The sequence below is a fragment of the Gobio gobio genome (assembly GCF_949357685.1).
Source record: "Gobio gobio genome assembly, chromosome: 9".
NCBI lineage: Eukaryota > Metazoa > Chordata > Actinopteri > Cypriniformes > Gobionidae > Gobio > Gobio gobio.
In genome coordinates this window covers 24,096,774-24,115,175 of record NC_137115.1, presented here as the reverse complement: position 1 = coordinate 24,115,175, position 18,402 = coordinate 24,096,774, and the positions used below count along the sequence as shown (strand labels likewise).

The following is an 18,402-nucleotide window of genomic DNA, read 5'->3' as shown; positions in this document are numbered from 1 at the left end:
CTCACTTCATTTATCACTCATGAAGGCTTATTTCGCTATAAGCGAGTACCTTATGGACTGGCGTCAGGGCCGAGTTGCTTTCAGAGACTAATGTCGACCATACTTAAAGGACTTGCAAATGTTCAATGTTACTTGGACGACGTCATTATCTCAGGAAAGACCGTTGAGGAACATGACAAGAGCTTGAACGCAGCACTTCAGCGTCTAGAAACAGCTGGACTCAAATTGAACTTTGACAAATGCCACATCAGACAGTCAGAGCTGTCATTCTTGGGACACACAATCTCGGCTGAAGGACTTCAGCCGGATGCTTCTCATGTCCATGCAGTCTCACAAGCTCCACCACCAACTGATACCACCAGCTTACGCTCTTTCCTTGGGCTCACATCGTGGTATTCAAAATTCATACCCGATTATTCCGCAGTGGTCGAGCCCCTTAGAGCGTTGAATCGTGGATCTGCTCCATTCATCTGGACGCCTGAGGCACAGAAAAGTTTTGAGCGGGTAAAAGACCTTATAATTAATAGCCCTGCACTGACACTATTCGATCCTGAGCTACATACTATCGTTACAACTGATGCTTCTAATTACGGTCTGGGCGCCGTTCTCACCCAAATGCACCCAGACGGGTCTGAAAAGACTGTTGCTTTTGCATCACGCACCCTCACACCGGCGGAACGCAAGTACTCCACAATTGAGAAGGAAGCATTAGGCTGTGTGTGGGCAACGGAGAAATGGAGAACTTATCTGTGGGGGCGACGTTTTACATTACGTACAGATCACAGCCCACTCACAACACTGCTCACTTCGAAGGGACAAGGGCGAGCAGGACTTCAGATTGCTTGGTGGTCAGCTAGGTTGATGGCCTTTGACTACAACATCCAGTACAAGCCTGGGCGTGAAAATGTTACAGCTGATTGCTAGTCTCGCTTGCCATTACAGAGCAGTGGTCCTGTGCTGGAGGATGACGTGGAAGTGGTCGCGCTTACTTCAACGCTTACAGCTATATCTGTTGATGAAATCAAGGCTGCAGGGGCTGCCTGCCCAATATACGGTAAAGTACGTGACTTACTGACGACCAAGTGGCCAAAAACCCCGAAGGGTCTAGGACCTGACTTGTTACCATATTACAAAATTCAACATGAACTTTCTCTTCAGGATGATTGCATGGTAAGACGCACACACAGACTTTTAGTACCAGAGACCTTGCGTGTGAAGTTCATTGCATTGGCTCACGATACACATCAAGGCATTGTTAGAACCAAGCAAAGACTCAGAAAACTGTATTGGTGGCCGGGTATGGATGCCCAGGTTGAGACAGCCATCAAATCATGCATAACTTGTCAAACGCATGACAAGTCAGCAGTTGTTCGCACTCCGTCACTCCAGCCTGTACCCCTCCCAGATGGAGCATGGGAGAAACTCGCCATAGACATTGTGGGGCACTTTGACAAAGCTCCAGCCGAATGTCGTTTTGCTGTAACTTTAGTGGACTACTTTAGTAAGTGGTCAGAGATTGCTTTCATGCCCCAGGTAACCTCTTCAGCGGTTCTTCAGTTTCTTTCGACTGTGTTCAGCCGTGAAGGTAACCCGAAGGAGCTGATCTCAGATCACGGCTCTCAATTCATGTCACGTGAGTTTGAGGTGTTTCTACAAAACCGAGGAATTATGCATCGAACGTCATCTGTGTATTACCCTCGTGCCAATGGAGAGGTTGAACGTTTTAACCGTACTTTGAAGCACACATTCCCTTTCACAAGGGAATTCTTACAAGTATACCGGGCTACACCTCATTCGACTACTCAGCACTCACCTGCTGAATTGTTACATGCAAGACCGATGCGCACTAAACTTCACATCTCAGGATTACAGAAAATGCAGCGTCTTCAGCAACCATGTGTGCAGAAAATTGTGGATCGTGTGAAACACATGCAGAAGAGCTCAAAAACATACACTGATCGCAAGCGTGGGGCAACGGAAGTGTCATTCAAACAAGGATCTTTTGTCCAGGTAAAACGACCAGGTGTCCTTCCTAAGCTCCAATCTGCATTTTCCAAACCATTGGAAGTGCTGCAAAAGACTGGACCTTACACTTATAAACTTTCTGATGGGCGTACGTGGAATGCGTCTCACCTCACACCTTTCTCTTATGGGAAGGAGGAGAGTGGGGAACAGGCTAACTTTGAGGATGACTGTACAATACAACCCGTACCAGTGACTCAGCCGGAAAGACAGGTTAGAGTTAGACGAGCACCAGTATGGGCTCGGGACTATGTTCTGAACTAAAGGCAGTTCATTGATTCCATGTGAATAGTATTTTCCATGGGGGAGTGATTAGGGACAAATACATATAAGTAAGTTGATGTTCTGTAAGGCATATTATGTGTTTGTGGAATTTAAGGGAAAATGTTAAGTTCACGTTTGAAATGTTGATACTGTTATGATTGTATTAAAAAAATAAAAAAATAAACATAATTTGGTCATTGTACAGAACAGAAGTGAATACCAAGTACAATTGTTAAAAGAAAGCGAGATGTGGTGTCACCGCTTGTCCTGTGGGTGGCACTATTAGATAAAAGCAACATGAGTGTACGAGGAGAAGAGTGAGTCGGAATAAAAAGTATGTTCGTGAGTTAGTTCGTGGTTGCTTGCATCTTTTCTAAGACATAACATGAACATTGCACTTTCTGCAACTAGCGGTAATTGTTTGAGCCAGTGAATAAACTCTTTGTACTCGGCTAAACAAAAACCAAATAACTTTTTTAAAATTATTTTCGAGGACAAAAACAAGATTTTCCAGGACATTTTACATTTTCTCTAATTTCCCATGTGTTTTCCAGGACTAGAAAATATGTGATTCATTTTACTGGTTTTTCAGGATGAGTTGGAAGCCTGTTAAGTAGCTTTGCTTCCCAACTAGTTAGATGGTACTTTTGTTTGTTATTTTGGCTATTCCCCCTCCTGAAGTTATTTTGCTTCTTTTCAAGTAACTTTGTTGTTTATGGTTTTGTAAATAAAACTTGTGAATTTGGAACTTAACGTGTCTGTCGTGCGGGGCAGGGGACCGGCACACTCACTCACCCCTAACATTATTACATTTCTTTCCACTGTTAAGGACGATAACACACCAAGGATGATAACTGCAAAGATAACGATAAAGATAAAGTTCTAAAAATCGTTCTCTATATTAATGAATAGCAGAGTTCACACCACAGCTATAACGATAATGGCACAGAGAAACAATATCGTTGGAATCACTTTCAGAGCATTTTTTTGTTTGTTTGTTTTCCCAGGTGAGGAATGATAAAAAACTTTGACAGCCAATCAGAATCTATCCTGCTGTAACAAATTCAAACATTTAAAGCAGCAGACAAGCACATGCTTAGAATGAACATAATGATGTCCGCTGGTGTGGACGCTAATATAGTTATCTTTAAAGATATCGTTATTGGTGTGAACGGGCCTTTACTCCTTCACCTAGACAAACATTACATCTGTGACCAATTTGTTATCATGAAATAAGAGTTTGATCTTATCGCCCACAACTAGGAGAGGGCATGTGTTTCCACACATTCATCAGTGTGTGCTGATGTGTACACACAAATGTACAACAATCCTACTGCCTGAAAATTTCCATTTTGCCCTGGCCATCTGTCAGAGACATCGACCACATCTACCTCTATCAGTTCTGGCAACAAGGGGCACCTGGACTGGCACTAATCATATTTTAATCAGCTTTCCCATCAGCAAACTGAGTGCTGGACAATTACACTACCATCTGCTCCTGACATCTCATATTATAATTGCATATTACAGCATTCAGCAGGGAATTTCTATCAGTTGAGCAATCTGATGTTCCTACTGCTGTAATGATATCCTCTCCAGCAGAGATGTTCCAGCTCCAGGACAAAACATTCACACACTTTTGTGTCACAACATACACACAGGCCTCTGTGCTGGTATGAAGAGATATTGCTATTGGTAATATCTATTAATATCTAAAATACTATTACCGGTAATATTGGTAATTATTCAAGAGATGGATTATGTAATCGCTATATAATACTGAACCCTTTGTTAAACTTCTTGTACACTTTGATAAACAGCCCTGTGTACTCGTACAACAACTGAATAATTTGACACCTAACAACAGTGTACTGATCATGGTGTCCTTTTCTATTGTCTATAAAACTAATAAACAGTATTATTATGCACAAAGGATATGCAAAATGAAGCAAACACTGTATGTGTACACAAGAGATAGAGATTCATAAAGGAAGAAAGAAGATAGAAAAATAACCAGCTGCATTTAAGCGTCGTTAGTTACATAACCAGAGAAAATGAGTGAAAACAGTGGAGCAGAGAGAGAGAGAGAGAGGAAATGAAAAGAAGGATGGAGTGGAGTGTGTGATGGCGTGCACGGGTTTGTTTTGCTTCAGATTTGAGCAAGTAGTGTGACTCAGGCTTCCCCCACATATTAAACCATTTTAGAAGAAAAACTGACCACAAAACAGAGTGTCCTAACCAGGCTCAAAATCATTCAAGAGATAAGTTATCACCTTGTACATATAAATATGAGTTCTTATCCTACTGGACACCACCGTCAACAGTGTTGCATGATGAAGAAAATGTTTGTTAATGTTTCTATTTTAGTTGCTTTGTGCTAGGTAGCACAAAACACCATGTCTGTTGAGGACAATTACCAAAAAGTTTGAAAACGAGTCACAGTGGTGGAATAAATGTATTTAAAAGGGATCAGAATCAAGAGAAACAGCATATTACATTCTGGAATGCTCACAAAAACAAGACAACTGATTATCATCACAGCAAAATCTGTGTGAAAAGTGAGTTGCGTGTGGCTGCAGTGGTTTGCATCAGAGAAAAGTTTGACCTACAAGGTCTTACTTCAGTGAAATTATATGAAGACCCGAGGGTTTAGCCAGAGAACGTTACAGTGCCAAGTGAAAGTGCGATATTTTCTTTAATAATAAGATTCTAATATTGATGTTGAGCACTGGCTAATGGTAAAATCCCCCTCCACATTGTTGTATATTACACATGAAAGATGATTGTATGTACCATCTGGTGGGTAGTGCAGATGCTCTGATGTTGTCTGACTTTTTTTTTTATTACCTGTTTATTACATCTTTCCCCATCAGCCATCGATAGCATTTTTGATCATTTTCACAAAAATTCATCGCCCAGAGAATATTTTGTTGTATGAATATCTGATCGCAATATATCAAGAGAAAGAACGGAGCCTCTGCTTTTAAACAAACAAAAGAAAACAAACAAAAAATGCTTTATTCTAGCTTTCATTTTCATTTCACACATTCTTTTTTATCAACACTTGAATGTGGGAAAAACATTCAAACATTCATTGAAAAGTGTTTTTTACAACAAAAATCATATGTAGATGTAGATCGACCCCCAAAGCTTGCACAATCCTGTTTAATGTTGATGATCGCGTTGTTTTACATATGCTATCACTTGTTTCTGCTTTTTCAGCCGTTTTGATCAGGAGATTTAGTACTCTTTCTGAAGATGTGTAATAGCGCCCCCTACCGTATAACGTAAAAACACTGAATGTCGGGGAAGTGTTCCTAGTTACGTCTCATAAATGGAGGAAATTTCCGTCAATGGCGGGGAACGATTTTCTTTCAATTTTCTTACATCAGTTTTTGAGTTCTGTCCTTACTTTTTGGAATAAGACATAAAGCTAAATTTGTAACAGGACCACTGCAACATGATCCAACCGTACATACCAATAATTTCCTGTTTTCTATACTATCCTCCAGGGCACAATAACAGCAGGGGAAGAACAGAGGCACATTTGGACACAGAGATATCATTTGTTGTCTCCATCTCACCTTTTCTTTCGTGTGACAATGAGGACATCATTGAAGAGGAAGAAATAGACCTGCTGGCGAGATGTCCTCTTGGAAAAGATCCCATTTTCCTCTACAAAGGCCGTTAGCTCACCACGTTTCACCATCCAGCGGGAGGACGACACCAGTGGGAATGGCTGCAGAGAGAATGTGGGAAAGGAGAAAATGTGAGCCAGACAGAATCATTAATGTTTTAAAGGTCCCATGGCATGAAATTGTCATTTTATGAGGTTTTTCAACATTAATATGAGTTCCCCTAGCCTGAATATTGTCCCCAAGTGGCTAGAAATTTTGATCGTTGTAAACCGAGTTCTGGCTGTCTTTCTCTGCTTTTTAGAAAATGACAGGCCAGACTAGCCAATCTTGAAGTCTCCTGTTATGAAGTCAAAACAGGAACGGTTACCTCCCTTTCCTCCGCCCAGAGAATTTGGTACGCCCATGCAAGCGCCATATTTGTCCTCGAGAGATCATGGCTTGTGAACGAGTGAATGCTGGCAGTTTCTCAGTGTTTGGATGTATAAATGAAAACAGAAGTCTTTCTTCAGTTCCTTCTGATCTGTGATCAGTGATTTCTGATGTGTAGCTAATTATTCAAGTTCACACAGAACTTTATTATTCGTGCTTTATTACACGCTGCGGCTTCTCTCTCTCCTGACAGAACGGTGTTTTCTATCTTGTGATTCAGTGTTTTTGTACTTCCTCATCGCGTCTATCTGTTCTACAATGTGCATACAGTCATGAGTTTCTGCTCAACATCGGCAGACTCACATCTCTTTAGAGATAAACCTCACACACGCCGAAGCTCGGGCTGCACTGGCCGGTCGGCCTTCAACATCACCAACCCCCAGTACTGCATCTGGCCCACAGCGGAGTGTGAGCGTATCCGGGCTAGCCAGCCTAGCCCCACAATAAACTGGATTACATCGATTACTGCTGTTGTGTCTTTGTTTGCGCTGTGTACTCAATGCACGCGCATTGACGCTTTTCATATGATAGGAAAATATAAAAAAATAATGCTATAGTCAACACTTACTCGTAACTCATTCATATCGACAGCTGTAATGGTACATTGCGTGTGCTACAAAGTTAGTAGAATAAGGATGAAGACGGACTCGGCGTGACTGGGACTCGTGTTTATTCTGAACTCTCAGATACAAACAAAATAAACTTGCGCTGATCAAATCAGTAGTTACTATAAATAACTTTGTTAGCAATCGCTCTGTCTCTGGTCCGTGATGTCCGGTGTGCGAACGAATCATTCTTTTGAACCGGTTCTTTTTAGTAAACCGAACCAGTTCACCAAATTGGACTGAATCGTTCTAAACGGTTCATGTCTCCAGTCAGTGCTGATCCATAATTTACTAGAGTTACTAACTTTCTGACATGAGTGACAGCCCCTCCGACTAGAAATAAACGAATAACCTGTAGTATATGCTAGTAACGAAAAAAGTTCACTGAACTGAGACGTGCTGACAGAACTGATGAGAAGTGAACTCAGGTCCATCCGTCTCTCTCTGGCAGCAGGGTCTGCTCGTGCCTGGTAGACCTCATTAAACCACGCCCCCTCCGCTACAAGATCTGATACTCATTCAAATGCAAAGATGTCAGCCAATCACAACAGTGGGCGTTTTTACTGAAGTCTCACAGCAGACACGCCTCTTGAAACAGGGCATTCAGCCAGAGGGCAAACATCAGTATAGAAAAAATGCCTTTTATTTCTAAATTATGACATTTTATGATGTAAAAATCATACTAACAATATAAGTACACCTCAGGAAAGATTATAAAATAATAGAAAAATGCCATGCCATGGGACCTTTAATGAAATGAAGAAACTTAACAAGGCCTCATCTTTATCCAAATAAAAGCAGTGGATAAAATAGTTAGATGGGGATGTAGCATTTTGACATGTGTTCTCTCTATTGTGACATATAAAAAGTAAAAAAAATAATAATGTGCATGGCTGAATGGCCATATTCCATAAAAACAAGCATTGTCCATTTTGATTTCATGGTAACTTGAAACAGAACGAGGTTACTTGTTCTGTGTACTTCTCATGAGCCAGCTGTACAAATGCATATGTGCAATTTTTTCACAGAAGTACCTTGCAGCTCCGAGAGAGAGAGAGAGAGAGAGAGAGAGAGAGAGAGAGAGAGAGAGAGAGAGAGAGAGAGAATCTTTGTTTGTGAAAACGCTTGTGCGCACATATCACACAATTAATGAATGAGACCCACTAAGTGTTGCCTATGGAAGCCTGGTAATTATGAGATATAGTTTCAAATAAGAAATACAATCACAACGTGAGAAAAAGTTACACTATGAGATTTGGCAAGAACTTTTTTTTTTTTGCACTTGCAATCCAACCCCACCCTGTCACACCATGGCATTTCAGTTCAGCCGTATGTGTGCACATGCTCCTGCTTTTTAGGCATGAACAGACTGGTGTGAGATCTACTGACCTCCTAACAGCTGGACACAGCAAAGGTTTGTGTTTTTGTTGAACACTTTAGACATCTGTTTGTACCAAATGTGCCAGCAGTACTTTCCCACACTGCTCAAGCAGCAGGTTGTGAATATGGTTACAACAGTGAGTGTGTCCAATGCAGCACTGTTAACATGCAAAGCCAGTTTAAAGAGCACATTCAAAATGTGTTTGGGAATAACGCAGTGGGAAATAATTCACAATGAACATATGACATTAAGACCCACAGTGAGGGAGCAGTCTGTAATGAGTACAAAGAAAATGGTCTGCAAGGCACAACATGAAAGTGAAGGCAAGTAAATGATAAATCCCATGATTAAAAGGCTGACAGTCTAAACTTGCTAATTTCTGTGAGGAAAAAAAATAATTTCAATCCAGTTGAATAAAAGGGGTCATTATACTGTTGTCTGAGGTCAACTTATGACGTTTGCATGGTTTTTACATTCAAAAACATAATGAATAAGTAATAGGCTATTTTCTACCTGGTTTTAAGGCTCTCTCCTGGAACGCTTTTTTATGGGCGTGCCACACTGAAGGCTTGGAAGTAAATGCCCATGGCTAGGATTGGATAAGATTTGCATATTTAATGAGCGTCAGCTCCCCTGTCAGTACATGTGGAAATTGTTTTGAAAGCATGTGGGAAAACGGCAACCGGAATGAATCGCCCACAGGGCTTGCAAAATATCTTTATCAAACAAACACAATGATTTAGCTCTCATCCACCCGCGATTGATTGGAATGCATACCTGCCAACTTTTAAAAAAACCTTGGAGTGAGATTTTGTCTCTGGAGAGATCAAAATTATGCCGCACATGCAGCCACACAAGTTGGTGGCTCAGATATCAAAGAATTGGAATTAATTTGATGTTGTACCCATGTATACCCTGCATTCTGGTGGTTTGTGGGGAGGCCCAAAGCCGTTGATATGGGCAGCCTACTGGAGATGGACAATATTGGTTACATCCTGTGAAGCAGACATAGCTGAAGGTCCACCCCCAGGAAATTTTGGATTAAGTAGATGTGATTTCCTGCATTCTAGTGGATTTTGGGGTGGTCTGCTAAAGATGTGCAATACCTGAACTTATTCTGATTCATGTTCGGCATCATTGCAGAGCCTTCTAGACTTGAGCTAAATATTCAACCAGAAAACTATTGTTGTGCCTAAATGACTTATTAATAGACCAGTGTTTAAGGTTGATTAGGTTCATTGATATTTTGATTAGAATGGTATTAGCTAACGCGTTCTTCATGTATTGTGCTAGTTTAGCAATTATAATGTTTGGATCTACACAAAAACACATGGTTCACGGTTCTTGAATTTCAGACACATTATTCAAGGACTGGCAATTATGTGAAAACAAACATTGGTCTTAGAAGAGTAGTTAAAGAAGAGAAACCGACATATTTCTGCTTTTTCATTCAGGGAGTCTGCTGCCGAATTCAGACGAATGCAAAAGAAACGTCTTGGTTACGTATGTAACCCTCGTTCCCTGAGGAGGGAACGGAGACGTACATTAGTGACTAACGAATGGGGGTTTCGCTTAGAAGCAAATCATCTTCGGGAATTTAACAACGCCCAATGGTAGTGCCAATGCCATGGGCATGCGGAATTTGCATGCGTAACTCCGCCCCACCGTGTGGGTATATAAGGAAGTACGCTGGCAACATCGCATTATGTATCTGCTGCGGAGCCAAGATCTGAACTCCGCGTTCCAGCAGCACAGCTGATGTGGCTAAGGAACGTACGTCTCCGTTCCCTCCTCAGGGAACGGGGGTTACATACGTAAACGAGACGTTCCCTTTCGTTTAGTCACTACGACGTACGTTAGTGACTAACGAATGGGGGTTCCAATATTACAACGGCACTCAGCTGTCTTCCAGTGCCCTGCGTAAGTGTGAGATCCCGCCATATAGGGCCGAAGACTCCCACTTATCACAGGAATACCAAGGTACACTGGGAAGCATATCCCAGTGAGGGAATGCCAAGATGCCTACCCGTGGGGAGGACTTAGAGAGCACACATATGACCAAGGGCTGCATATGGGAAACTATAGGGTACCAGCCGAAGGTGGATTTTTAACCCTAGGGGTAGCAGGGACTTGGCAAGGGAAAGACACCTGCTCACTGAGGAGGCTTATGGTGGAAATACTCATGTGGGGGTCGCCGGAGGGGAACCATGCACACGGGGCACCTGGCCGGACATGAGGGTCTGGGCTCGAGAGGGCAGACTGAACTGATGTCGGTGTCGACAGTGCTGGAGGAACTCAGGGCTCTCGTGGAGCTCACCTGAGGAGAATATCGCACGTATCCAGTCCGTGGAGTGGAATGGCAAGCAAGCGAAGACACCTGAGCCTGGTCCATTACCGGCCACTGGTAGAGGCGAGTACATAGTCGGACACTGGCTCCACTCAGAGATTGTAGAATCTGGCAAATGTGTTCGGTGTCGCCCAGCCTCAGCTCTGCAGATGTCTGTTAGCGAGGCGCCATGCACTAGAGCCCAAGAGGAGGCCACACTCCGGGTGGAGTGTGCCCTCACACCAAGGGGACATGGTCGACCTTGCTGCTGGTAAGCCAAAACAATGGTGTCCACTATCCAGTGAGACAACCTCTGCTTTGAGAGAGCTCTTCCCTTCCGATCTCCACCATAACAGACAAAGAGCTGGTCTGAGGTCCTGAAACACTGCGTCATGTCTATGTAAGCGCGGAGAGCGCATACTGGACAGAGCAATGCCAAGGCTGGGTCTGCCTCCTCCAAAGGCAGCGCTTGCAGGTTCACTACCTGATCTCTGAATGGGGTGGTAGGAACCTTGGGCACATATCCAGGCCGGGGTCTCAGGATCACGTGAGAGTTAGCCGGCCCGAATTCTAGGCACGCTTCGTCAACCGAAAATGCCACAGGTCCCCGACCCTCGAAACGGAGGCCAGTGCGGTCAGCAGTGCCGTCTTCATTGACAGGAACTTAATATCAACCGACCGCAAAGGCTCAAAGGGATGCCTCTGCAGAGCACTTAAGACTACTGAGAGGTCCCAAGAGGGAACGAGAAGAGAGCGAGGAGGATTCAGTCTCCTCGCCCCCCTCAGGAACCTGATGACCAGGTCGTGCTGACTTACCTTTTTGTCCCCCAAGAGGTCGTGATGGGCAGATATTGCAGCCACATACACTTTAAGGGTGGAGGGAGACAGCCTTCGCTCCAGCCCCTCTTGGAGGAACGATAGCATGGACCCGATCGGGCATTTCCAGGGGTCTTCTTGGTGGGAAGAGCACCAGGTGACGAAGAGGTTCCACTTCAACGCATAGACGTGTCGTGTAGACTCTGCCCTAGCGGAAGTGATGGTGGCGACCACTGTAGGTGGTAGGCCACTCAAACCTGCCGCGTCCCGTCCAGAAGCCACACGTGGAGCTTCCAGAACGCTGGACGCGGGTGCCATAGGGTGCCCTGACTCTGAGAGAGGAGGTCCGGTCTCAGAGTGATAGGCCAGGGAGGGGCTGTCGCAAGGAGTAGCAGTTCTGAGAACCAGGTCGGGCCGTGCCAATACGGGGCGACCAACATGACCTGCTCCTTGTCCTCCCTGATCTTGCACTGTACCCGTGCGAGAAGGCTCACTGGGGGAACGCATATAAGAGTAGGCCCCGCGGCCAGCTGTGCGCCAGTGCATCCGTGCCGAACGTGCCCTCGGTCAGGGAATAATACAGGCGTGGGAGGCAAACAGATCTACCTGTGCGTCGCCGAACTGTTCCCAAATCAGCTGGACCGTCTGGGGATGGAGTCTCCATTCTCCAGGAAGTGGCTGAATCTGTGAGAGCTCGTCGGCTGCACGGTTCAGGTCTCCCGGGATGTGGACAGCACGAAGGGACCTCAGGTGCTTCTGACTCCATAAAACGAGATGGCGGGCGAGTTGAGACATACGGCGGGAGCGTAGACCACCCAGTCGGTTGATGTACGCTACTGTGGCCGTGTTGTCAGTCCGGACTAGTATGTGTTGACCCTTCTGCAACGCTCGGAAGTGGTGCATGGCGAACCGTACTGCCAGCAACTCGAGGCAATTGACATGCAGAAGGCGCTGGGGTCCTGTCCAGGAGCCCGCGGCTGCTTGTCCATTGCACATGGCACCCCAGCCCGTGGATGAGGCATCTGTTGACACAACAATATGCCTGGAAACTCGTTCTAGGGACACTCCGGTCCGTAGAAAACTGAGGTTCGACCACGGGGAGAGAGTGTGTAATCAGGCCCGAGTCACTGGGACCCGGAGCGTGCCAGACCGCCATGCCCATCTCGGGACTCGATCGCGTAGCCAGTGCTGAAGCGGTCTCATATGTAGCAATCCGAGCGGCGTTACCGCGGCTGCAGATGCCATATGCCCCAGGAGCCTCTGAAATAGTTTCAGTGGAACCGCACTCTTGCTCTCGATTTGACGGCAAGCCAGCAGAGACTGCGCGCGCGCGCTCGAAAGCTGTGCACACATGGCGACCGAGTCGATATCCATACCGAGAAAAGAGATCCTCTGCACGGGGCAAAGTTTGCTCTTCTCCCAGTTGACCCGAAGGCGCAGACGGGCTAAGTGATGGAGCACTAGGTCTCTGTGTTCGCAAACCTGCTCTCGAGAGTGACTCATGAGCCAGTTGTCGAGGTAGTTCAGGATACAAACCCCGTGCTGCCGGAGAGGCGCAAGGGCTGCCTCGACAATCTTCGTAAAGACGCGAGGGGACAGAGATAGCCCGAATGGAAGGACCACGTACTGATATGCCCGCCCCTCGAAAGCAAACCGTAGGAACAGTCTGTGTCGAGGTAGGATGGAGACATGGAAGTAGGCGTCCTTCAGGTCGATCGCTGCAAACCAATCGTCCGGACGAACGCATTCGAAAAGGCGTTTCGCTGTCAACATCTTGAACGGAAGCCTGTGAAGGTAACGGTTCAAGATGCGCAGGTCCAGGATCAGTCGTAACCCACCGGTCTTTTTGGGTACAATGAAGTAGGGGCTGTAGAACCCGGACTTCATCTCGGCTGGAGGGACAGGCTCGATCGCACCCTTCGCCAGTAGAGTGGCAACCTCCGTTCGCATGACAGGGGCATTGGCCCCGACCATAGTAAAGCGGACTCCCCGGAAGCAGGGAGGAGCCTGCGCGAACTGAATCGCATAGCCGCGCCTGACGGTCTTCGCGACCCAGCGGGACAGTCCCGGAAGCTGAAGCCAGGCTCCCAGAACTGCACCAGCGGGGTCACTCGGACCACAGACATACCCGGTGTGGGGCAGCGATGCAGCGTTACCAGCCCGGACATGGGAGGCTGTTGGGCGTCCCGGTGTGGGGGCACGGTTAACGGCTGCGTCCTGACAGAGGAGGCCAGGGAAGGACGCACGTTCCACTGGGGTCTGCTCTGAGAGGAGGCTGGCGAGAGAGAGGGACGAGAGCGGCGCGGCCCGGAGGCGACGCACACTGCCATCACCGGTCTCTGGGTCCTCAGAGACAGGGACATGAGTTCTTCCCAAGCGCTACTAGCCCGGGGGCCAGCAGCGAAAGGATTTCCCCCGGCCCTCCACCGGGGGAAGGAGAGGCCCTGCTACCATCTCCTGGGAAGAACTGGAACCCATCTCTGAGTTGTCCACCTCCAGCCTGGTTTTTAGTCAGGCTGTAGAGCGGACTGGGCGTCATCCTGCAACCACCTCCACGGCACAGCCCAGGTGAAGGCTGCTGCTGCTGGGCCGGGCAGAAGGGGGGAGGGCGCCCTCGGCGGTGAGCGGGCTGAGGCGACTGAGCCGGCGGCTGGTGCAGCAGCTGGCTGCCGGGGCAGTACGTGTTACAGCCTCAGTCTGCTTTCGGGCGGCTAAGAACCGTTGGGCGCAGGTCCCAGCCGCACCGCCGAAGAGGACCGCCTGGGATATGGGCGAGTTGAGGAGGCGGGCCCGCTCAACGTCCTCCACATCACCAGGTAAGGCCAGGTGTTTCTCCCGGACCACAGCTGTGGACATCGCCCGACCCAGGGAGCGTGTGGCCACCTTCACCGCCCGGGGGGCGGGATCAGTTGTGGCACGCAGCTCATTGAAGAGCCCTGGGTCGGCTCCACCCTTGTGCATGTGCAAAGGGGCGGCGGCCTGCCCGTAGCACTGCAGGATCACGCCACCGAAGTAGACGAGCCCACAGGCTTTGGGAGGGTGCTTAGGACAGCCACACCACGCCACGTCAAAGCCCTCTGTGGACACCGTAGTGCGCAACAGAGAGTTCAACAGTGGGGGCAGTGGGCCCCAGTGTACCCTTAGGCCGCGGCCCCGGCCCCATCAAGGGCAGAGAAGGCGGAGGAGGCCACCAAACAGTCGCAGGAAGCACAGGGACTTCCGGGACCGCGTGATCTCCTCATGCACCTCGGGAGCGAAAGGCATTGGGGCGGGGCCCAACAGCTGTCAGGTGCCGCCCCCAAAAACCAATCGCGCAACCACGAGCGCTCGCGACTGGGCGGAGTTCCACACCAGCGCGAGGCTCGCGGCTGCCCGAGATAACATGGCTGTCAACTCTAGGTCGGATCCGGCAGCGCTGACACACCCGAAGGCGGAGCACAGCCTAATCGTCATCCCCAAAGGACTCTAGCCCACCTTGAGATGCGGCGGTCGACATCTCGTTGCTATCTGGAGTGTGAACGAAACGAACGGGGCGTCAGAGACGGTCCCGCTGCTTCAGTCCAGCACTCGCGGGAAGCAATGTGCGAGAGGGGGGCGTGGCCCGAGGAATGATCATCGGGGTTCTTAATACCACGGCACCGCCCTCAGGTCACCCTGGCCACCAGCCAAAGTACCACCTCTCTCGGAGACGGTAGATTGGGGTGTGGCAGAGGGGACTCTCTCTCCTCACGGAGATCACTGAGTCTCGACCGCGACATCGCGATGGTCACGTTCCCGCAGTGGGAACATGACACATCCACAAACACTGCCCGAACGTGCTGAAGCCCAAACACATCGAGCAGTGAATGTGTCTGTAGACAGCAACGGATATCGATCGCACCCGGAAGTGCATGGGCGAACCGTCTTGAAAAAGACGTGCCACACGCAAGCTCTTTTTGTGAGAGGAAAGCTCTGCAGAGTGCCGAAGCGCCCAGGGAAACACACACACAGCTGTTGCAGATCACTGCACAGATCAGCAGGCAGGCAATGTGAGATCGCTGGAACGCGCCGTCACACCAACACCCTGGAGAACCGCTCGTCTCGAAGACTGAAGAGAGGACTTCAGAATTCAGGCTTGCAGGAGCGAAGAGATGCTCTTGGCTCCAAAGCAGAAAGATAATGCGATGTTGCCAGCGTACTTCCTTATATACCCACACGGTGGGGCGGAGTTACGCATGCAAATTCTGCATGCCCATGGCATTGGCACTGCCATTGGGCGTTGTTAAATTCTCGAAGATGATTGGCTTCTAAGCGAAACCCCCATTCGTTAGTCACTAACGTACGTCGTAGTGACTGAACGAAAGGGAACCCCTATTTTTACACAGCTTACAGTGTTGTAAATGGTTGTTAACTGTTGGATTGATAAGCTATGTGCATTAAAATACTGTAGAATAATAATGTATTATATATAACCATATTTTAAATAAATGTAAAATTTATCATTTTGACTCCTAATTTAACATTTTCCCTGTTCTTAAAAATTGTTTAAATTCAGTTATGTGATGTTTTTTATAAAACAATTGCAAAACAGGGTGATTTTTGAAAATTTAAGCTTTCAAATAATACCTATAATGATTAGGCATACACTAAAAAAAAAGTGCTTTTTAAGTCTCTCTTTTTAAGTGCTATATAGCACCAATTTTGGTGCTTCAGTGGTTCTTCAGCGGTTCTTCAGAGGTTCTTCACCGGTTCTTAGACTAAGGTGCTATATAGCACCGCTACCATATACAGAACATGTTAAGATATGGTGCTATATAGCACCAAAAGTGGTTCCTCTATGATTACGATGAAGAACCATTTTTGGTGCCATATAGAACCTTTTTTTTTTTTAGAATGTACTTAAAACTTGGTTTGAATAAATAGACTATATTGATGTTTATTAAACATATAAGCTAATTTATTACTAATTTTATAATTTGTTTATTTTGATGGCTGATTGGTTTATGGTTTATGATTTATTTCCAATTAACTTGTTTATAATGAGTTCACTGTTTTCATTAAAAGCTGAGCAATATGGAGAGAGCATTTTCTTGTGGTGCCCCCCTGAGCACTTGTATACCTTTTCCACCAAGGCAGTGCTAGAGCTAATTCAGAGCCAGAGCTAGTCCCAGTTCATAGTTGGTTCGACTGAGGAGCTTTCTAAGAACCGTTTGCTTTTCCACATGCTGAGAGCCACAACAGAGCCATGTCTTCCGTCACTGTATACGTCTCATCTTTCTCAGCAACGCTAGGGAGGCAGCGGCAGTGTTGCCAAGTCCGCGGCTACTTCATCACTGTTGCCGCGGCTGTTTTTCATGTCCGCGGGTTGAAGCGACCCCAATTATGTGATATTTAGCCCCGGGAATGCGAATTTTAGTAGGCAACCATGCCAAAAAAACACATATTTTACCCCCAAATGTGATTTTTACCGGGGAAGCCCCCCTGAAACGCGATTGGGCTTGTTTTGAGTAGCAATTGGGCAGGTTTTGTTGTGAAAACCTGGCAACCCTGGGCAGCGGGAAACCCACACACACCAGGCTTGTTTGAGATGCATTGGCACTGCGCAGACGATCAGCGTATGATTTAAAAACCGCATGAGTGAATCAAAAGCATAAGGAGTCGTATGCTCTCGCTGGACTCGTTATCATACGGCGATTAGTCTCTGCACAGCACCGCTGCGAACAAGCCTTCCATCAACAATGCAAACGTTGCGTTACTATTGATTCACATGGCTTTACGATCCTACATCGGCATCAAAACACAACGAAAACACAGCGAATCCAACGCATTCATGCAGTTCGCCGTAATTTGTATAGACGGAGATTACAAACGAGCAGCAGCTGTTAGCTCCATTAGCTGCTATTTCAACAATGGCGGATCTCAAGTTTGTGTTGGTCTTGTTGACCCCGCCCCCAGCGCCTGACGTAATCGGTTCTTACTTCTAGCCCTGTTCTAGCCCAGCAATGTTTTGGTGCTACTTAAGAACCACTTTTCCTGGCTCGGAGCTGGGGCTTTGGGTGTGGAAACACAAAGAACCGATTTGAAACTAGGCTCTGGCTCCGATCTAGCTCTAGCACTGCCTTGGTGGAAAAGGGGTATTGGTGCCCTACGCGCAGCGCGTGATGCGCGTAATGGGAGCGGTGACACTGAGAGGCCTATAGAAACAGTCGCTAATGAGGCATCTACTTATACATATCTATGGACAGCAGCGCATAGGGTTCAGTGGCGCTCAACAGCGCCATACCGTTGGGGAGTTTGAAAAGAACGAACGAGTCTCAGCCCTTTTTTATTTATTTTTATTTTGTGAGACATTGGATGTGGGGCGTGAGTGTGTGTGAAAGCAGGCAAAACCGTGTGTCACAGCGAAAGCGTGAGAGTTGGCAGCTCTGGGAATGTTACTTTTTTATTACTTGGCCCACCCGATCGGTGGATATAACCATGAACCGTACACACGCGCACACACACACGCGTGCACGTCAAATATCAATTCAAGAGAGTGAACAACGCACATCAAGAGAGGAATGTTATTTCACTATTTAAGATTGCCCCTCGGCAGGCCGGGCTTACGTTTTGGTAGCCCGTTTGGAAAACACATAATAGCCCCGGGACGTTGGGCTTTGCGAACCCTGGCCCATACATGCCCGAGTCTGATCCCGAATCGCAATGAACCAACAACACCACAAATAAAGGATTCTCCAGCTTTTGACAGCATGCTAAGGAATGTTCAGTTAGACACGTACACATACTGTAATCAATAGATATACAACAACTACCACATATAAAAAAAAAATTTACTCACATTAGTGTGTTGCTTCATTCATTCATGTAATCTCATCCTGTCTGCAAATCCAGTCTCTTGTTTACAAACAAATCCGTGGTGAAATGAAGGAAACGTGCCATGTC

The 18,402-nt window shown here is 46.9% G+C and overlaps 1 protein-coding gene across 2 annotated transcripts in view; it reads right to left on the bottom strand.

Moving 5' to 3' along the window:
* Nucleotides 1–18,402, bottom strand: part of LOC307131323 (rho guanine nucleotide exchange factor 26-like) — a 138,740-nt gene that overhangs the window by 48,153 nt on the left and 72,185 nt on the right. For both annotated transcript variants that reach the window (XM_079824912.1, XM_079824911.1), the window contains exon 11: nucleotides 5,871–6,025. In XM_079824912.1, the coding sequence (XP_079681038.1) occupies nucleotides 5,871–6,025 (155 nt within the window). The remainder of the gene's footprint in view (nucleotides 1–5,870; nucleotides 6,026–18,402) is intronic.